Consider the following 23,250-nt stretch of genomic DNA (forward strand, 5'->3'; position numbering starts at 1 on the left):
CCTAACAGCCAACAACCATACCTGATGGCGGTATTTGCTGCTGTTAATCGTAGTTCTAAATACATTGGTAACAGGTTTAGTGTGACATTCAGTGTCTCTGCTGGACACGATTTTATAATTTCAGTTATTCCCGAACAGGCTAAAATCAAGTACAAATCTTATGAGGTACTATCTCTCAAGTAGCATACCCTAACATTTTTCCTTCCGATGTAGTTGAGGTTGTTGCAATAATAATGAGAAAAACTAGCATTTTGTTTTAAACCAAGCGATTTTCTTTAAACATTTTTATTATTCAACTCTTCAATAGATACAAATATTCTTATCTTGTACAAGCAACGACAAATTTAAAAGTGTATTTTTTAGTATATTTTATATATTTATTGTTCCCAACGAATAGTGACGCCTTTGGCTTCTTGCTTCTTCAACTCATCTACAACGAAGTCTCTGAACTCGATGTACGAGTCATCAATATCGATGTTATTTATAATCTTATGGAAATTCCCAGCCTTCAAGCCATAGGCTATCTCATCTACAGCTGCTGCCAGACGCTTCTGTAAGGTTTCCTCCGTTTCCGATTGGCGCTTACGCAAGCGAATCTCCAAATCTTTTATTGTTGGTGGATTGTTAAATACGAGTATAGGATTCATGTCCGTCTTTTTGATTTGCTCCACACCTTGTGGCTCGATATCCAGTATGCACACCTTGCCAGCCTGCTGTATGTCACGCACTGCTGCCTTACTGGTGCCGTACGTGTTGCCACTAAAAACGGCAGTTTCAATAAATTCATCATTTGCTATTTTTTCTTTCATTGTTTGATGATCGACGAAATGGTAGTGAACGCCATTGAGTTCATTGGCGCGTGGTGCGCGAGTGGTATGCGATATGCTGAAACCGAACGTATAAGGAAACTCATCGAAAAGCCGCTTCAGCAAAGTGCTCTTTCCCGATCCAGATGGGCCACATAAGACTAGTGGGCGTGGTCCGTTGACCAAAAATTTTGATGATGACATCTTGGTAAGCTTGGTTTTTTTGGATAGCTTATGCTCTTTTCTCAGTTATGTATAACGAAAAATTCTTAAGAAGCTGTTTGCTGTTGTCACAAAAGCTGGATGTTCGATGTCAGAGAGTGAGAACCTAAAACGATATAAAAAAATTACTTCAAGTCTAGTTTCGCAGATGGGTTCTTTGTATTAAGCTGTGTTGGCCAGAGCTCACTATGCCGTTATTATAAACAATTAGAATCAGTCGTTCTTGCAGCAATTCATGAGATGTGATTTATGAAAAGTGATAGTCATGAAAGATGTTATCGCTGGTGAATGCCCTATGAATATTTTATTGGAAATTAAGCAACGCATATTTGCAAGCAGCTAAAGATCATCAAGCGGTAAATGATACTTTGTCGCTTGGAGGTGGCCTCCGTCTAAAATTACTCATAAAAGTACATAGCGCGACTGAACAGAGATAACGGTTATGCCTTGATAGATTTTTCTGTAGCATAAGCTAAGAGCTGTGCCTGTCCAAATGAGCAGATCTTAAGTTCAATTGTATTACCTCTGTATCGGCATAGGTAGACTGGAAGGCGGAGCTCGCTAATATGAACTCTGGATAGGAAATAGACTACAGCTTAAATGCAAACTGTGGCTATCAGTTCTTAAGTGATCAAGATCACTGCTGATTTATATAAATGGGATCAAAAGATATATTCACGAAAAAAACCACATAGTTCTCCTAAGTAGTCCCTCCCAACGCGAGCTCGCAATGCGGAAGTGTCTCTACCAACATCAGCAACCAGTGAACTTTTTCAGGGCTAGCACCTTGGCTTACGAGTTCAGTTATGTAATAGTAGGCAACACATTTATAAAAATATGAAAGCTAGAAGGCTGCCAGCTTCTCTAGCCATTACATGTGATTTGGGCTCCAACCGGGCTCCAAGCTAACGGCAACTTAAAGTCTTGGAACCATTTGGTGTTGCTTTTGCATGATTTACATGTGTGTCCGGAATAAATCAGAAAAATATCTGATGTTATTTTTGCTTTCGGTATTCGAAATTTACTTCGAAGTCATCAACCTTTTCTGATATCGTTTTCAAAACTTCGTTCGCCTTCGACACCACTCTCACTCGCTCTAAATTCATCAACAAAAGCTGAGCTGAGCTGAGCTAATATAGGTGTACCATAGGAATGTGACTACATATAAGTAGTATACAAAGTCTACTTGAATTCAAAATTTAAAAAGTACTAACTTTAGAGTTTACATTGATAAAAATTTAGCCGAATGGAGAGTTACAATTATGATGATACCCAAACAGCCTTTATAAGCCTTCCCTACACGGGTTTATAATCTCCTTCTAGAAGCAAGGAAAAACTGTTTAGCCCGCCTCTGCCCTGAACTCGCCATCCAGTGTCGTCTAGATTCCATGTTTTCCCTGTGTTTGATAACTTTCTTTACGGAACCCACAACGGGTTTCCGATTCAGCTACAATCTTCGGCTTGAAATTCCTAAAAAATGGACTTATACGTTATTTCCACCGCTGCTCAAAGTGCAATCAGATTAAAGGAGGATTTTAGACGGTTAACGCCGTCTCTCTCTGAATTTCGTACAGATCTCCCTATCCACAAACTAGAGTTTGAGGGTCGCGCCATTTTTTCAAGTAAGCAAGATTGGAACGAGGGGGAAATCTGACGGCGCCAAGACGGAATTGGGAGTCGGAGCAGTAGTTTTCTCTAAATCAAAAATCTAAAAATGCCAAATACTGCTAGTGTTCTTCAGGCAGAAGTCTTTGCGATCATGAAGACTTGCAGAGTGCTTAGAGCCCTACAGTTCGTTCTATCATAGATAATTTCCTTCCCCGTAAGAAATCCAAGCTAGTTAAGAAATGTAAAATGGAACAATGTTCAACATTTTATTCAATGCCAACTCTCTCCCTCTCCCATCTGTGTTCACGAGAATAGAAACTTTAATGGAATTGAGATAGCACACCAGTTGGATGAGACAGGAGCCTATCTGAAGGAATCTATAGTGGTGAGACAAAAACAGCTTAATTATTGACGGCCGTCGTAACCGAATGGCTCAATATTCGGTAGAGCCTGCGTTCAAAACACCCTGTGGAAACGAAAAGCCAAATAATAGGAAAGGTATGTTCTAATAGTAGTCGTCCCTCGGCAGGCAGTAGCAAACCTTTTCTTCAGCGAGCTCGCTTGGAGCGAGTGAGTTATTCGCCTTTAGTGATAACTCTACAGTATAGTCACTGATGAGTTTTGAAGTAAATCATATGGAAGTGGCAGTTTAGCTCGCCTCAAAACAGCTGTTGGGTTGCTAGAAAAAGAGTATTTGACTGATGTCGGCAGTTATGAGTGGATTGAGCTGCGAGTAAATGTAAGAAAAAAGTTGTTTCTGGCCTCTCTCAGCCTATAGGTAGTCCCACTCATGATGTACAAAATAAAGAGGTGTAGTCAACATCAGACCGTTAACCGGGTCTCAGTGATTTTAAAGGCATCAGCTGATTTACTGACGTAACGTAATGGAGTTATGGCAAGAATGATAGAATACAAGATTGCGTCCGTCAGAGAGGTGCAACGACACACTGATCCTATCGAATTCGCTGAAAGCAAAGTAGTGGTACCACAATCGGCGCCACCTAATTATTCTCTCCATCGTGGGCTTATGGTAGCGGTTTGTTTACGAAAAATCGGAGAGTGTGTTGGTCATATGCGAAAAAAGCAAAGCAGCCAAAGCGCATTTTACTTCGTTGCCATCTGAACAACGACTGATTGGACGAGTGTGGGAATGTGTGTGAAATGAGCGGGCAGAATTCTGCTGCCGAATCACCGATATGGCGTGGCAGTCGTGGTTACACTCTCAATTTTGCTTCGGCTGGCCAAACCTCGTAGTCTATCATCTCTGAGTGCCACTTACGAGTATATGGACTTTTTCACGGAACTATTCCTCCAAGTTGCCACAAACTTTTGACCTAAGTTTTTAGTACAGTATAGGCCAAATGTATACGGATTTGCGCATATATTCGTATACTATGTACATGAATTTGGGCATATATGTATGTATGTGGATATGAGGCACCTAAAAATGTCTTAAAATGTAGTTTCTTTGAATTCATATTAAGCCACATATTTTATGTGTTCGTAGAACAGCCAATTTTCAAATTTTGTGCATAAGTCAAAAGTCAACAAATTACCAATTATATTGTCGCATTTGACAAGGCTTAAAATGATTAAGCCTTAATAACTTATTTCTGTTAACTATACAAATTTTGCAATTTTTCAACAACTCTAAATTTGTTTACAATTTATAATAGACGATTTTTGAGCGCAGGCACCGAAAATATGGAATTGCAAAAAATAAAAAATAAATGTGAAAAACTGGTCTCACCGTTTGCTGCAATAATCCGATTTCACTCGAAATGCGTCTACCGCATGAAGTCAAGGTTGACTGCTTAGAAACCGTTAACTTGATTCTTAATTTTGGTTTTGTATTTCCTTTAAGTTTTGGGCATTTGTTTTGCGTTTGTTTTTGCCCCACACTAACGGAACTATTGCGCAATAGTAAGGCGTCTAGAATAACTAGAAAATAAATACTAATTTTTTTTTCCGGAGTGATAAGTAGGTGCTGATTTGATTTCACTTGTCGTGAGTTGCTTTTGCCTGGGTGGCTCAGTGGTTAGTTCATCAGTTGGCCGCCTATTGCACGCATTGCGATGAACGCCTTGCAATTTGTTTGCTTGCAAAGAACTGGAACTGGTTGCATTGGACGCAAGCTGCCTTCTTAATACGTATTCGCTTTTGCATTCGCTTGTAATAGAAACTTGTTTGCAGAATATTTAATTCGAATCATATGAATTGGATTACGTAATGGGCAGCGCACTTTTTATGCTGATCAAAGAATTCAATTACATCCAATGCAAATATTTTATTAATAGAAGTTGTAATTAAGTTGTTGAATAATAAATAGCCACAAATCAATGTCTAATGAGGTTTGGTAAAGAATTCTCTGGATTCTGAGATATGTAAGTGAATAGTGTTTATTTTTAAAAATTCTATTCACTGTGAAATAGTTAGCACTACTAGTTTCACGAAAGTATATTTCTGTTAAAGTACATTTTTCATAACCTACATCGGAAGTCGGCAAAGCTTACTCGTACGAAGAGTGAGCTCATCGCACGTATTCGTACGCTCGCTCATCCAATCAGTCGTTACTCAGACGGCAACAAAGCAAGATTGATAGTGGTGCTGCTGATTTTTTGCTATATTACCAACGCAATCTCAGTTATTGTGCGCTCACCTATACAATTCCACTTTCAATTTTGCCGACCTCTGATCTAAATGTAATGTAAGTTGGTTCGGCGCTATTTCTCATATTGACTCTTCGGAAAATCGTGTGCATACTATACGTAAGAGAAAATTCTATATATGTATGTACATTAGGGTCATGCTAGTTTGCTAGTGATAGAACATGCAGATTTATCAGACTTGCAACACAGTTCTTTAATATGTGTAGTGTTCGTTAGAGATAGTTCAATAGCAATGAAATTTGTATTAGGTTAAGTTTGACGCGTTGCTACTAAAAACGTTGACTTGATTAGTCACACATAGGTGTTAAGACCGCCAAGCTGATCTCCCAGAAGTGTTAAAGACATTTTCAAGAAACCAAAACTTTTTTATTTCAAAGGCATGTTAACCTTTCGGGCAATTCAGCTAACCTATCTAGCGAGATGAGATGTAGACTGGGTAATTAATACCTAGAAAATTGAAGTGTGTTTTGCGCTCTGCTGAAAACTTATTCACGGTGTCTTGAATATATTTTTGCAGCAGCTAAAACTCCAAACCTTGCACAAGGCTTCTGTGTTCCTTTAGTAATCCCATGAAGAGCGAAACATCAATTTTGGTAAGAATTTATTATATCAATTTCATTTAGCTCCTATGTTTTTCATCTTGAATTGTTGAAGTGGAAAACTGACAGTTGGTTAACAAGAAATTTTGAAGAAATTTCTTTTTTTATATTGAAAATTAGTCAATATCAGAACTTTCGTTATTACAGTGATATAGTTAATTGGACGATTCTATGCCAACTAATCCAAGTATTTTGAACAATGTTGTTAAATTCTTTAAAACTTGTTTTGTTTTCATGCCTAATAATTAATATTTTGCATAGCCGTGGAGAAGGATTTGGCTTTACTTGGTGTGTATAACTGGCGCCGGTTAGCACGACAAACAAACGACGCGCGCGCTTTGTTAAGCTCGGCGAAAATCGCTAAAGCTGTTATCGCGCTAATCATAAAGAAGAAATAGAAGAAGAAGTAGAAGAATCAGAATAAGAAGAAGAACAAGAAGAAAAAGAATTTATATATGTATAAGAAGTAATATTATATAAGAGTAAGCTGGAAACGTTTTAATTTTTTTTTTTAATTTTCAGATTTGATTCATGTTGAAAATTGCGGTAGAGTTTTTTTATAATTTTGAGATTTATTCTATGTTGAAAACTGTGGTAGATTTTTTTGAAATAAAATATCTTCATTTCTTTTTAATATTTTTCCAAAATTTTTTTATTTTTTTTAGCACAAAATATACTTTTAAAAAATTTCAAATTGTTTAGCATAAAATATACCTACTTAAAATTTTTTTTTTTAGTTTTTTAGCACAAAATATACTTTTAAATTATTTTTAATTTTTAAAATTTTTTAGCATAAAATAAATTTAAAATATTTTTTTTTTGTTTTAGCACAAAATATACTTTTAAAACATACTTTTAAATTTTTTTATTTCTTAGCATAAAATATAAATTTAAAATGAATTTGCACTTCTTGTCTTTGAAAAAAGTATTGAGTATCGATTAAATATCGGTAGAAAGCGTGAAGCACGCACGAGTATTGACAAAAATCGGTTTAAGTGGCGAAAAATAAGTTTGATTTCTAAATAATAAATTCAAATATTAAATTTTTCTAAATATTAGATATTTTAATTAAATAAGTAATATTTGTAATTTAACACTTTTATTAAGTACTTAAATTCTGCAATGAAAAACTAGGTGGCAACTCTAATCAGAAATATTTCCCAATTGAGGCTATAAGTAACTATAAATAATTTTTATTATATTTTTCCTTTGTATTGTTTTACTTTGATTTACTTAATATTTTCGAAATAAAAATAGTTGCCGACCTAAAATTACGCTCCAGTTAAAGCCTTATGAAAATCTTTCGTTCGATAGTTTTATTCTTGCACTGTATGTTACAGCTTTTATTAATTATCTTGTTCAACCTTTTAGCTGTATAAAGAACTGCTTTGGCAACGCTATTCTGAAATAATACTGTATTAAACACCTGCTTTATTTATCTTTCATCCTTTATTGTGAGCTTTACTTGAATTTTTTATTTTATACCAGAATTATTCTGTGTATAAAGAAAGGCGGCAATCTTGTTCAAAAGTATATATCAATTAAATTTTAAAATTTTAGAATATTTCATTATTTTAATTTTGTTACTTTGAATGTTGATTGTTTTATTAATGAGTGAGTAACATTTTTTACAGTAAAAATGGGTGTTAACCCTATCGAGAGCTAGTTCTTGAATATAGCTGCTTTACGTACCTTTTATTTAATATCTTTATTCCGTTAAATTTTTTAAATTAAAAAGGGCTGGCAACCCTATCCAGAACTAGTTCTGAAATATAGCTGCTTTACGTACCTTTCGTTTATTATATATATTATCTATATTGAAGATATCAATTAAATTACAGTGCACTCGCGATAACTCGAACTAATTAAAACAGGCGCTGTTCGATTTATCGAATTTGTTCGACTTATCAATTGAGTGTGCTATGTTAAAAAAACAGTCATCGATATCGATTTTTTTCAATTAAATTTATTTATTTATTTACATATGGATATGAACATGAATATGTTTAAAATAATTAATTCGTTTCAATATTTTTCATCAAATATTTGGCAGTCTTTGTGTCAGTTACACAAAAAAAGTCAGCTTTAACAGAAAAGTTAGGCCGAAAAGAAAGTTGTAATGTGTGTTTGTCTTTTCTTGCCTGCAGCAATGTTGAATATGGCTTTTTCACGCAGCAATTGAAGAGTGTTAACCTTTGCGGGGCTTACTTGTTCAGTTGTGGCCCACTGAATTACCTTATTGATAGAGCTAACTGCCTCCTCAGATGATATCCGCTCACATGTCTCAGTTGTGTTGTTAAACTCAGACTCAGAATCACTAGTTTCAATTATTACTTCTGTGTCGGTAAATTCGGCACCATCATTCCATTTGTTAACATCATAAAGCGTAAATTCGACCTGTAAATTATGTTTTTCATGTTATGTTCTTTCAAGATGAGTCCACTTATTGGGTAATTCTTTTTTCTTTGGGACAGAAACCATTTGTATAAAGCGGCTTTCATTTTAGGAAACTCAGAAGCTTTTAAAGTTCTCCTCTTCCCAGGACCCAAAAACGTGTTGTTTACTGCTTTTAAAATTGCCTTGTCTTTCTTTTTTATAAGACTTATGGTGGACTTGGCTACCCCATATTCCTTCGCTAGAGAAGTAGCACTACATCCACGTTTAATTTTGTTAAGGATTTCAGCCCTCTCTTTTAATGTTAAACACTTCAACCTTTTACGATCCATTACTCACATGCACTGATACACTACAAATGACAAATTTAAAGCAATTTGGTCAATGCAAGATGTTGTTCCCAGAAAAACGGGATATTAACGTCGAAATATTCATATGGACAATACACTAGTATACATATAATTTATATACATATACTATTACATATGTATGTATGTACAAAATGTACATGTTTGAAAAGAATGTGTGTACAAATAAATTTGTTTTTTTGTTCGAGTTATAGCGCTTTAATATTGTTCGAGTTACAAACTAGTCAATAGGGAACAAAATGTGTTCGAGTTAGCACGTCGTTCGACTTAGCGGCTATTCGAGTTACCGCGAGTGCACTGTATTTTGATTTTATTCTCAAATTATTCTATACTAAAGGTGGCAACCTTATTCAAAATTACACTCCAGTTAAATTTTTGTTGAAAATATGCTCTCTGTTGCCTTTATTGTTACAACGTATGTAAAATTTCTCATTTAATTATTAGTTAAATTTCTTACTATAACAAATTGTTGGCAACCCTATTCGGAAATGGTTTTGGATTAAAGCTGCCTTAGGTATCTTCTGCCTAGTACCAATATTTATGCGATATTTTATTATTATTATTATTTTTTCGTATTAAAACTAGGTGGCAACTTTATTCAAAATTATACTGAAGTGAAATGTTTTTTGACCAACGTTCGTTAAAAGATCCCTTAGTTAATTATTTAAAATTTTTGTTAACAAAAAGTAAGTGGTAGCCCTATTCAGCTACACATACAAATACTAACTAAAAATGTAAATACATTAAATATATTACTCTTCATATACATACTTATATACTCATACTGAAATGAGGAACCGAATAGAAACGCAGAACAGCCTGTGAAACTGTTCCAAACATTTCAAGCGCATATTTTATTACAACGTAACTTATTAAATACAAGAGGCCCATAAAAATTTTAAATTGAATTAAATTCGACACTCTTTTTAAACGTATTGATTTCAATTTAAAAAAAGTGCTAAAATTACGATTATTGGCTATTGTTGGGGTCAAGAAATATCATGAGATATTTTCGTTTTGTGACAACAGCATTTCAAAGTACAACTCTTCAATTTCTCAACACACTTTGATAAGCGCAAAAATCTTTATTTGTCTCTAAGCCACTAGTTACTTGCGTTTTAATTTGCAACGTTGGCTCTGTATGAAATGGCCCACAAAACGCACAAGTAACAGCAAGCAAGGAAACACTGTAAAATTAACAGAGGTTCTCTATAAGAAAATTTAATTTTTTTTTAAGGTATTACAGTGAGTTTAAAAGGTGGAAGAGATAGTACTTCCAGATAGTTTAAGGGCCTTTAATAGAAAAATTACGCCATGATATTACATAACCTCAAATAAAGCAAAAAATCGTACGTTATGCGCTTTCTGTCAGAATTTCTCAAAAGCGAGACATCCAGGTGCTATTCTGGGTTCAAATTCGTATTCGAAATGTAAAAAAACCTTCGACAAATTGTAACCTGGTTTTTGGTTTAGAAGGTTATCAAATTTTGACGATTTGTGTTAACATGTTTTGTACAGAAAATTACGTGGCAACTCTTCTAAGTTCCTCATAAAACCATTTGCTGTTCGTAGTCGACTTAAAAATGTAGGTCCCTCCATTTGCGGAACTACATCAGGACGCACGCCACAAATAGGAGGAGGAGCTCGGCCAAACACCTAACAGAAGTGTACGCACCAATTACTTATTAATTTTTGGTTTTTTAACTATTTTAATTGATTACCCTATCGGAAGGTGCAACTTCTCTCCCCAATTGGCCCATATCTCCATAAACTTGGAAAAAATATGTTTTAGCAGTTAATCGGCTCTACTAAAAATTAAACTTGAACCAGAGCAGCAGAATACATAGTCATGGGAAACATAAATATTCACAATTAAACAATACATTGTAAGTACATTTTTTTATATACTCAATGCAACATTTTTCGCAAAAAAATTCCCATAAATATTTATCGCTTTACGTAATCCAATTAATAACACTCAATCCAAATTTTTTTAAGTCTCAAATCGTCATAGCTCTTTTACACGGAATAATAAACCAGTTTACGATATAATTTTTTTTACGTTTCTTGTTAATTAATCATTTTTAATGAGCGTTTAATGATCGGTTGGTGTTTTTGTAAGCAATTCATTCAAATATAAAACTTTATTGAGTTACATACCAGAGAAAGATAAAATATTTTGAATACCTAGAACTGCTAGAATTAATGAACAAATGCCATCTGTTTGCCTTAAATAATTTATCACAAGAAATTCATAGCGCCCCTGGCAAGTGAAGGAAAGAAATATTAGCCAACTCTTGAACAAGTGCAATATAAAAAAATATATAAATAGTTTATGGGAATTGAATGGCACAATAAACCTCCAGAAGACAATGCTGCTACGGAATGCGGATCAAGTGAGAAATGGATATTACTCATGTACGCATTTAATTGGAAGTAAAATTTTTATTTAATAATGGAACGGAAATATTTTAAACAAGAAAAGGGCTGTCTCAGTTCGAGAGGAATTGGTTTTTGCTCTAGTGAAATATAAATATTTAGCGCAGCTGCTTTTGAGAATCGCATAACAAATAGTTAACTTCCAGAAAATTTTTGCTATAACGAGGTTTATTTTAAGCTGACGTTATCACTAACATTTCTTCTCAAATTTCTTTCATACGTACTTTCATTTAATTTTCAAATATACTTGTTTCTAATAACTCGCTGTTATTGTAGGACAGTGCCTAATCTAAGCAGCGCGGAGGTTAAAGTAAATGGTAGACAAGGATGATAGATTACCAGGTTTGGGCAATCTGCTGTCATGAACCCGGGGACTTCAGTTAATCAGCTAATTCTTAAAAATTCGCTGAGAGTTGGTTAACGATCTGATCTTGGCCACACCTTCTGAATTTGTTTTTACCATGGGATTAGAGTATAGAGCCTAAGACTTCAAAGCTTGACTATGGCTGCAATTTTAACGTCCACTTCCACTGGGAACCGACCGTACTGTACTTAAGATAGCTACCGGTAGCTTTCTAATGCTTTCCGAACATCAACTTTTTATGCTTCAAATGACGAGCCTACTCAAGAAATTATTTTGGTGACCTTTATCTATGTAAAAACTACAGAGGTATCACCCTTATCAGCACCCATCAAAAATTGTGTCTAAGCTACTACTAACTAGAACGCAAACACACCTCGAACATTCTTTGCGTAAACAACAAGCCGGTTTCCGCTCAAACAGATCGAGCTCATTGCCACGCTTCATATTATTCTGGTGCAAATTCACGAACCGCAATCAAATATTCAAGTCTGTTTTGCTGACTTTAACACTGAATTTGACACCATCTACAGAAACTCTATTTGGAACTCCCTTCGCGCTAAAGGTATTTCGGAAAAGTTAATTAACATCATCAAGGCACACTACGGAGTTTTTGAATGCAAAGTTTTGTACAACAAACAACAAACAAACAAAGCCCTAACGGGCAAGTGGGGTGTAGTCTGGTACTTTCACGAGCATCCAGAAGAACTGGGTTACGCTGATGGCATCGCCTTCCATCATTGGACCTACAAAATAAAAGCGCACGAAAGCGAAGTTGGCCTTAAAATAAATGCAAACAAAACCGAGTTAATCTCGAGCTGCTTAGAGTATAATGGTCCACATTTCATCGTAGACAGAAGGGAAATCAATCACAAGAAGGCTTTTTGTTATCTCTCCAGCAAAACAACACAAACCAGGTGAAACGTCAGAGGACAGTGCAAATCGAATAAGAAAAGTCCTTGGTGCTTTTGCATAATTAAACAAGATATGATATCCAAAATCCTTATCAGTGAAGGCCAAACTGAAGAGCCAGTTCTAATCTAAACTTCGTGATACTATATGGTGGCGAGTCTTCATTAACTTTGTTTTGGCGCTACGCTCCAGCCGGAGTTAAAGGATATTATATTAGTTTGGGGAAAAATAAATCCATTATTATTGGTAAGCCGCTAGCAGCTAGGATGATGTTGTAGGAACCAATCTAGCGTTCCCACGACAGTTGTTTCTACGCTCTCGGAATCTTCCGGATTCATATCCAGTCAAGGATGGTCCCTCCAGCAGCATTCTCCGAATTTTGTGGTGAATGTTTATGCTGCCAATAGCAACTATACTTGCCAGAGGCCTAACAGCATTCTATGACTAGACAAGACAAAATCGATCTCGCTCAATGAATTCAATGGAGGTTTTGAAATACGCCCACCAACTAGTGGATTGGTCGAACTATCGACAGGGAATAATAAACGACATGCCTTCTAGTTCGAGCTGCCGCCGTAGCCGAGTGGGTTCGTGCATGACTATCAGTGCACAAATGAGAAATTCCGTACACGAAACACCAATGAATATAAAAAGTATTTTCCTATAGCAATTGCTCCTGGGTAGACCATGACAAACCTCAGAGTGTAATTTTGTTTTGAAAGAGCTTCTCATTAAAAAATAAACGGAGGCGGTGTAAAACTATAGGTCCCTTAATTTATGGAGAACACCATAAACATCACAAATAGGAAGACGAGCTCGACGAAATATCCTAAAATGATGTAAGCGCCAATTTATATAAAGTTAAACGCCTGATTGTCTGAAATGGTTCCTGACACGTCTAAATTTTGTCTAGAGTAAGGGAAAACTCCGCACGATATCATCTTAATCCAATTCATCTAACACTCATTTACCAAATATCCCGCCTGATAGCGCTGTGGTCGGGGTAGTTGGAAAAATAGATATACTATGGTTCGAGTTCTTGAACTAAGAAGGGTTTTTATTAAGCGGAATGTTTTATTGGTACGTTCCCTGTATGTATAGACTCAAACTATTATTATTATTATTTTAGAGTTCAAGGATCGGATGAAGCAAAAAGAATAAAAATCAAGCTACTTAGGACACATCCCATTCAAGGCAATCTGTCAAGAAAACAAGCAAATTTTTAAGGAAAAAATAAAATTTCATTCCGGTCATGCAAAGGCAAAGCAATTACATTTCAGAGTCAAAGCCGGGGCGAGTAACCTCTACTATTTTATATTTTTGAATTTTATCCACTATGCATTTTGGGCAGCTCAAAAGTTTCTAATACCACCAATTTCCCAATGTGCTGCCAGCGTCAATTAAGCGGAAGCGACACACGCGACCAAAACACGTAAGAAAATATGGGAAAATAAACTAAAAATAGTTGCATATATAAAATACGAATTGCTATACAAACTTGTTGCTAGCACTGAAAGGTAAAACGTTTTTCTAAAAACCGCTTTTATTTCCATTAAAAATCTTTTCCTTTACAATTTACAGCGCAGAAATTTCATTATTTTTTTATTAAAACAAATTATCTTAATTTTTCATTTAGTAAAATTAAAATTTCCTTTCACCACTTGCGTGTGGCAGACGGACAGTGGCAGCATAAAAGCAACATGACAGCTGGCTGTGATGACGTTTGATGGATGTGCTTGTGGGTGCCGGCAGCTAAATTGCAACTTTTTAGGTTTTCTAGTGTGGAGATTTTCAACGACTTCAACATTTTCACTTGCGCTTTCGTTTGATTAGGTGAGTGGTTTTTTTTTCGGTAAACAAATTTTAAAATTAGTAAAAGTTGATTGGGAATTTTGTGCAAAAATGTGCATGCTATGCGCGATGAAAAAGCAACGAGCTGTTTGGTTATATTAAATTATTGCTTCTAACTATTTGTTATTTTGTAATCTCTTCATTTCTATGAGCTCTAGTCAAATATTGCAATAAAGAAGCAAAGCATCAACGAAAGACAGATATTCGTACGGAGCTGTGCCATAGCTAACCGACACCGACCGTTCTCACGCACGCGCACACTTTTTACGCTTCAACGGCTTGTATGTTCATTACTACATCCTCTTGCGGGTTGTGTGCTCGTTTAATTACCTGTTAATGAATTGACACTTCCACCGCGAGTGAGTCATACAGATAAACTACTTTGTGTGCCGGAACCGATAAAAAGCCTTGCAAATAACATTTTTCTCATTTTTTATCCCATTAAAAGCCCTTTTTGCTCTGTTTTCCCACTAAAATCACTTAAGCGCCGAGTGAAGTGAAGCACCGCCACCAGGAAGTGCCGCAGTACAACATCATTCGCTAACACAAAACCGACAAATTACTACCTTTCCGCAAGGTAAAGTGAAAATAAATAATAATTAAAGTACTGCCAACAAAATTATTGAACACTAGCGGCTATAAGCAGCCTATCAGCCAGCGCAGGATTAGAACTGTTAAATTTACACAACCGCCAATTAAGCATTCCATTGATAGAAAAAAGTCTGCGGTTTAAGAAAGTTTTCAATTCTAACTAACTGTGCCGGGCTGGAGCCGCCCGTTTCCGTTTTTAGCAGCGCTAAATAAGCTTGAAGAGCCAGGCGTGGTGACGGCACTTGACCGATACTGTAAGTATACTCGTAGAAGTTAAGCGGCTTAGGTGTACATTCAATGTGCTTAGCGCTGATCTGCTCTTTAAGCTACAAATAGTAATGGAGTTGTTGTTCTTTGTGCATTGTTTTCTTTTTTTGTGTTTTCGCTATTATTGTTTTTCTTGTTACAATAGCTGTAGTTTATGTGCAGATCTTCTGTTAACTGCTCTTGCTTAAACCGAGTTGAGTTACAGTTCACGTTGTGTGTGTCTGCGTGGTCGTGTTTGCGTTTAGTGCATAGCATTGCGAGGTCAATTCGGTTTGAGTCAAGCAGTGAAGTGTTCAGTGCGTGAAGTTCATAATACTTGGCAAATGTTAATTGCAATTTATGTAGGCCTTTTCCGGTTAACATAAATGTTATGCATTACAGTCGCTCTGTTTTTAATAGACTTCTGTGCCTGGCGGCGGCGGTAATGGAAATTAGTAAGCAAAGGTGATTAGAAATCAATTTGAAAACAGACGAAATATGTATTATTAATTATGCTTTTTTACATTTATTTAGTAAAATACAATATACATGCAATTCAAGCGCTGTTGGCTGCAATTCTTGCTATATGTCGACGCCTGAAATGCGAAAGGCTATTAAGTAACAAAAAATCCAAAAATCACTGTTTTTATTTACTATGATGCTTTTCAACGACTTATAAGAAAAAGTAATTAAAATTAAAACTTCTTAAGTGGTAAGTCTTCTTTGGCAACTTACGAAAAATAATTAAAAAAAGGGCTTCCTATAGAAATTACTTTTAATTTTATAATATTTTTAGCTCCTCCCGTACACAAATTTTTTGTTAGTTGCGGATTTTTACATCTCCGGTGACGATATGCGTGTTTGATAAATAGTAATACACTGGCCAAAATTTCGCTGCGGACTTCCGTTGTACCTGTAAGCGGTCTGAAACTAAGAGTGAAAGAGTGTAGGCGTGTAAAAGCAAATGCAATAATTGTAAGCAAAACATTCCCAATAGAAAACACTCAAATTAGCTGATCTGCTCAATATGCCTTGAAAAATATTTTCCGAAGTTGTAAATTAGTAATTAGGCTGCTTCTACAGATCGATATGACTCAAAGTACAAAACCAGAAAAGTACATTGGAGTTTATAAAGACAGGTAGGTGAGTGAAATGGTTGAAGTACCACTCTGGTACTCCCCAAGTACCGCTAAAGCGCCGTTTTGGTACCATTATGAGACCTCCAACAGGCAGCCAGCCAGAGCTGATGATGTAACAGAGAAGATTGATGGGAATAAGGTTAGAGCACTATCTCAGGCTGTCGAAGAAAGGAGCACCCAGTGGTCTTTATCGTATGGCTGCCAAACCTGCACATTTACAGAGAAAGTGCTCAACAGTCTCTTTCTCTGAAATGTCATCATAGCTTCAACAAAGTGGGTTAAATGGTAAACTTAGTCCTTTCGCGTGTGTGCCGATCATCCAATGCCCGACAAGTACAGCTAGAGTGGAGTCGTCAGGACTGTCTGAATCCTTTGTCCATTGTACTGGGGCCACGGGGTTTTCGGAATAACACATTAAAGAATGGCGTTCTATCTTTTTTTTTGCGCTTTCCTGAAAAATAAGTTGTGATATTTCATTTTAATAACAGTCAGGGGGATGCCGATGGTGGGAGACCTCTGAGTTGTAATAAGAAGTAAATTGTGAAATAAATTTAATAAAATTGAGATTTATTAGTGTCGAAAATTATGGTATGAATTTTTTAAAATCAAATATTATCGGGCCTTTTTAACATTTTTATGAATTATTTTCTATTTTTTTGGATGAAATATACGTATATATAATTAAATATTTTTTTTGAATTTTTCATATTTTTTTGTTCAAAATTTTTGGGAAAATTTAAAAAGTATAAAACAATTAAAAAAACAAAAAAAAAAATTGGCGAAATAGAAATAGATTTTTTCTTGTGTTTTGAAAAGTTCGTAGCCAATATGTGGTTTTTTGGGACTATTTAAAAAATATAAAAAAATTAAAAAAAAAAATTGGGAAAATTTGGGAAAATTATTTTTTTGGGATCATAAATTTAATTTTTCGAAATATCTATCAACGACCATCTTACTACTTTTGGGGTTAAACTCAAATGGAGCGCAAATATAATTTTGAGGTAAGTTTTTTTCTTTTTGTGTTTTGAAAAGTTTGAATTCAATATATATTTGAAATGTTAGTCGGGCCTATATCCTGCATAGGACGTTTCCCTGCCTATGAGTGACTGTTCTGTCAATTTCAGTTTATCTGTTTTGGAGATTAGCTTTTACAAGCAGACAAAGTAAAAAAAAAATCTTATTTTCATATTTGAAAAATATATTAGGCAATATATGTTTTGAATATTAACCGAATCAGTCCATATATGTAGTTTTTGAAAATACATTCACGTCAGCGCCATCCGGAGAGTAACATTTTCGGCATAAAAAATTAGCCTACATCCTGCTAAGAAAGTTTTTCTACCTACCAGTAAAAGTTTTGTCAATTAATGTAATTTTTAGAATAGTTTCGACGCCAGCACCTCCTGTGGAGTAATAGTTTCGAAATAAAAAATACCCTATATCCTGCATAGGGAGTTTTTCTACCTAGCAGTGGCAGTTTTGCAAACTTCCAGTTTATCTGTTTTGGAGATTAGCGCTTACAAGTATATATATATATATAATTGGCACGTACACCCTTTTTGGGTGTTTGGCCGAGCTCCTCCTCCTATTTGTGGTGTGCGTCTTGATGTTGTTCCCCAAATGGAGGGACCTACAGTTTCAAGCCGACTCCCAACGGCAGATATTTTTATGAGGAGCTTTTTCATGACAAAGAGTAGTTCAAGTAAGTAGATAATAAATGTTTCAAGCACGATTCTAATTGCTTCATTGGTGCAATTTTTTGAAAAGTTTTGACGCTAGCACCATCTGGGGAGTAACATTTTCTGTATAAAAAATAGCCCATATCCGGCTAAGAAAGTTGTTCTACCTATCAGTAAAAGTTTTGCTAACTTTAGTTTATCTGTTTTGGAGATTAGCGCTTACAAGCAGACAAAGTTTTTAAAAATGGTCATGTTTTATTCGGAATCTCTACTCGAGCACCAGCTGCCGGTTACTATTATTTTTTTTTCTTAAAAAAACACGTAGTCAATAAATGTTTCGAACACGAGTCGAATTGGTATGTTAATACCATTTTTAGAAAAGTTTCGATGCTAGCGCCACCTGGAGTGTAACATTTTCGGAATAAAAAATATCCTATATTCTGCATAGAGAGTCTCTAAGCCGACTCGCACAAAAGCCTAACCTAATCCTTCAATGTTAGGCAGATCGATCTTCTTTTTCCACTTGAGGTTGGCAACTTAATATTTTTTCCACAAGAGGCCTACAACTTTAACCCACCTCCGAAAATACGATTTTTTATGTCGCAAATAAAAAGCTTTGCCATTAACCGTTGAGATGCAATCGCTTTTAGAAAAAATCTTTGTGAAGCTGTATGTACACCAGCCACTTATGAATACTATATACTTATATGCTTATGAATATACTTATATATGTAAGACGCCATCAGTGGCAGTTAAGTCATCAGTAGAGCAAAATTATTTAGTTTATTATCAAAATTTCAAGACCCACTAACACATTTTTTCATATCGCTTTGCGCTATTGTCGTCTAATGATTTGTAAACGCATTTCTATGAAGTTTATTTTTAGTTTTATTGCTGCACGCTTTTATATATGAATGTGTGACTGTGGCATTTTTATTGCGCTGTGGCTTATTATTGTTGAAAAATTACATGGTTAAAAACAGAAAACAAAAGAATTTTATACAAAAACGCATTTTAGCTAACTAATTTGCATCAAAATGTTTTTTCTTTTAATTCTACAACAAGGAAATATGAAAAAAAAAATTAATTTAAAAACAATAAAAAATTAAATAAATTAAAAATAATTTTAAAAGATAAAAATTACTTTAGGTCTTTATCTAGCGGAATTTAAAGGTTAGCATTAATTACTCGGACGGCATATCCATTTAAAAAGCTGCCGCCCGCTAATGTTAAGTTGATCAACCGACAAGGTGATTGAAAAATCAAAAACAAAAGACTGAACCTTCGCAGCTAATAACAGTGAACGGAGTTGGCGGTGACATAGTGAACATAAAAGGGGATGGCGTGCATATTTTAGAAATATATGTGAATATCTATAAATGTTACAGCTGCATATGCACATAAAGGTGGCTCACCAAAAGTTCGATTTATACTTTATACTTAAAGACTTGCAGTAAAATATTTTACTTATTTATTTATTTTATGAAATCCGACTAGATTTACAGGATTATTAAACAAAAACTTAAGAACTAAAATTAAATAAATAATAAGACTCAGTAAGTGACTTAAACAGAGGCCTTGGCAACGCAAAATCAAGATCAAGACTTCTAGAAATCCGAATAAACCCTTCGAGTTCTCTTGCAAGAAAGGCGGAATTGAGGTAATTCGATCTGAGAACTTCAATATAAAATGGATTACGAGAGCGAAGTACAATGGTCCCGGATAATATTTCGTATATAAACACTAAGCTTTGAACGAGTCGTCGGATCTCAAGTGATAAAACATTGATAAGCATGCGCCTAGCACTGTAGTAGAGCAAGGGACTAACAAAGTGAAGAAGATGAAGAGCAAAACATGGAAACTTGCGTTGAACTTTTTCAAATCTAAGAATATGAGCAATACCGTATATCCGATTCCAGATGACGAAGGCATACTCCAACTTCGAATAGGTTAAAGCATTCAATTTTCCTAGTATGTATTTCCTAGTATATTGGTCTCTGAAATCATAATCAGGCGTCGTCAAAAAGCTAATTTGGCATATGTTAAATTTCTATGCCGAATAATAGAGTTAATATGGAAAAAGATCACGAATTTTATTCACGAAGGCAAGAGTTACATTTCAAACATGATTAGTTGAGGAAAGGGGATTAATGGACTTTGAAAACGTCATGTGATAACACTTACTAGTATTTAAGACATATTTTGTTTTGCTGGGCTTAAACATTCAGAGCATTTATTTAAGTCTTCTTGCAATAACAATCTATCCGGTGGACAGGAGATTCCGCGAAAAAGTTTCAAATTATCTGCATAGGGTAACGATCAACGTCATTAATGAAAAGTATAAACGAAATAGGACCAAGAAGACCTACCTTGTGGTACTTTAGAAGCAAGGTGGTACTCAAATTTATGAGATTTAGTATCCCCAATTTCTACAAACGTGATTCAATTTGACAGGTGTGATGGAAACATATTAAGATTTATGTGAGCTGGGGTGATTTGAAAATAGCTCTAAAATTCGAGTTTTTTATAAACCAAATGATTTTTTCCAAAATCACTTCTGATGATTGAAGTGTTTAGGCTTAAAAAGAATGTATAAAAGGAATCTAAATAAGGAAATTTTTTTAAGGTACTTTCAAATAGTACAACTCACGGAAATCTTAATATTTTTTCAAAATATTTTGGCGGTAGTCTTAAATCTTAATTTATATTTCCGATACAAAAGCGGTAATGTTTTCTATGTTATTTCATTTTTTTATATAAAGAGTGATGCACCCTAATGTACATATATAGACAAGTATGTTTTGTACTATACTCAATAAAATATTTAAATTTTGTAAGTAATAATATACAAGTAGCAACTTTGTTGTTGGCAAAGATGTCTTCTTGATTGCCACTTTTGTTGCTGGCATAGGTGTTTACATGAGTGCCATATCTATATCATTATTAAGAAAATTTAAATATTTTATTGAGTATCGCCAATGCCTATCATGCACGTCCACACACATAAACATATTTTCAATGCAATTTGCCATTCACAGAGGATTTAATTGTTTGTATGTATGAATAAGTATTACTGATTTGCTTGCCTTCAAATGGTTTACATTGAGTTTTGACATCTATATTCATATTTCTCTACACGCGTTACATTTGACTCATTAATTGGTATGTCAAAAATGCCTATTTCTTTAGGGCCAGATTTTCGTAACAATCAAATGTCAGAAGTGTGGAATTTTTTTGAAAACTTTACTTAAATATTTTAATAAACGAAAACCATTAACGGGCATCAAACACGATATTTCGGTTGGAAAGAAAAATGTATGTGTGTGTGTTTGCTGTCACCGTTGAAGTTGCAGTTGTTAGAAAAAAAATACTGAATCAATTTAAAAATTAATATTTATAAATCAAAGAGTTCAAGCGAAAAAGAAGGCAGAAATACCTTGAAAAATTGAATAGACTTATTTGTTACAGAGTCATAAGACTGCATATGAAAAAAATGCAAATTTTTTTTGGTAGTTAGACTCGAGTAGTGGTGGAAAAGTTTGGTGAATGCAGGGCTTGAAAGGAATGCAGGGATATTTTTCAATTTGCACTAGTGGAGACTCCATACAAATAAATAGTAAAAAAAATATATATAGTAATAGTAAAAGTAAAAAAATAATAAACAAAAAATCATCAAAAATTTAAAAAAGGTTAATTAAAATATAAAAGGTTAATTTAAAAAATAAAAAAAAATTATATGTATATGAGGGGAGGTGAAAACATTTTCGAATAAAAGGGGGACTAGCTACTAAGTGACTCAAAAAAACCAAAAAAAACTTTAAATACAAAGTTTCAGGCAAATTGATTAATTAATTTTTTACACTTTGCGAGGGTAGTTCATAAACTTTGGTATTGGATGGGCACTAGGTACTTAGTGCCTCAAAAAACAGAAGCAAACTTTAAATATCAAGTTTCAGGCAAACAAGGTACTTAGTGACTCAAAAATAAAAATACCAAGTTCCAAGTTTCAAATAAATGGGTTAATTCACTTTTAAGGATATACGGGGGTAGTTAAAGAAATTTGCAACTGGAGCAGCACTACTCAGTAACTTGAAAAAACAGTTTTAGTCGAACTGGTTTACTAACTCTTTAGAATATTTTTGAGTTAAGAAATACTTTTGCTTTCAAATTATCAGATTGTTTTAATTTTAAAGGAAGTACGCAAGCACCCGCGTACCTAAATTTAGCTGCTAACTTGAAAATACATTTTTTATCACATCTTTGAAGCCTAATTTCCTCATTAAGTTTGTTTTTTTAGTCCACAGACATTTTTTTCTACTTAATTCCATGTAAAAATCTTTCAACTATACAATAAGAATTTTGTAATATAAATAAACTGCATATATAAATGTTTTTTTCACGCCAACTTCTTGTCGATAGCAAATTACTTCAAAAACGAAGTGACTGCTGAACTCCTTCTTGATAACAAAAGACTTAAGCAACGAACTTGCAGCTACGAGAGCACACGCTTTTAGGCCATTGCAGTGCCGTGATGCCGTTGTGCAGTAACACTTAAGCAATAATTTTTACGCATAAAAATTATCACTGATTACCGACATTAAATAGCCATTTGGCTGCAAGTGAGACGAGTCGGAAAACCGCTAACTTTAAACGCAATGCCATAAATTTGTTACAGAGCGAACGCAATAACAACAAACAACAATGCAAATTCATTGGTATATATGAATAGAAATCAAAATACCGATAGACGTGCATATGTATCACTTATACAAACACACATACATACTCATACTTTAAATTTATTTTGCAATTACGGTAATTGACAGACAGACAAACGGTCAAAGAGCTAAGTGCGACTAATAAAATTTGATAAGAAATGCTAATGGGCGCTTGCGAAAGCAACTGACAGTTAGCCGGCATATTTTAAGAGGCTCTAGAATTTCTAAATTTTGCAAACTTCTTTTTTATTTCTTGCTTTTTTCGGTCGTTTTGGAACTTGCTGGCTAGCTGCAGCATTGTAGCAAGAATCGGCAACAAGTTTCAGCAACAAAATTTATAAACAGGCTTGTGTAATTTTCATTTGTGTTTGCAGATATTTCTGCCGGCGTTGCTTATATAACCTCATTCATGTTAAAACAAAACACTAACAAAATCAGCTAGGAAAGGAAGCAGAAAGCAAAAAGTTGAGTTGTAGCGCTTTTGCAGCGCTCGAACAGCATGCAAAGAAGCACTTTGAGCTGTGCTTGTGTGGGTACATACCCACTTAAATGACAATGTGCTCGATGGCGCGTGCATTTCTAGTCGTTTCGCCACTTCCATGGCGCTATTACTACCGGTTCCATGGCCTAAGGCGCATAGAGCGCTGA

General features: G+C 34.8%; 1 protein-coding gene across 4 annotated transcripts in view; it reads right to left on the bottom strand.

Annotated features, from left to right (window-relative positions):
* Positions 1–250: 250 nt before the first annotated feature.
* LOC128858815 (guanylate kinase) overlaps positions 251–23,250 on the bottom strand; it is a 219,075-nt gene continuing 196,075 nt past the window's right edge. For 3 of the 4 annotated variants that reach the window (XM_054095331.1, XM_054095332.1, XM_054095333.1), the window contains one exon: positions 251–1,134. In XM_054095331.1, the coding sequence (XP_053951306.1) occupies positions 378–1,010 (633 nt within the window). In that variant the 5' untranslated portion in view covers positions 1,011–1,134 and the 3' untranslated portion in view covers positions 251–377. Of the gene's footprint in view, positions 1,135–4,386; positions 5,069–23,250 lie in introns of those variants that run through there. The other variant, XM_054095334.1, reaches the window with a different exon arrangement.

This window comes from Anastrepha ludens, chromosome 3, assembly GCF_028408465.1.
Source record: "Anastrepha ludens isolate Willacy chromosome 3, idAnaLude1.1, whole genome shotgun sequence".
NCBI lineage: Eukaryota > Metazoa > Arthropoda > Insecta > Diptera > Tephritidae > Anastrepha > Anastrepha ludens.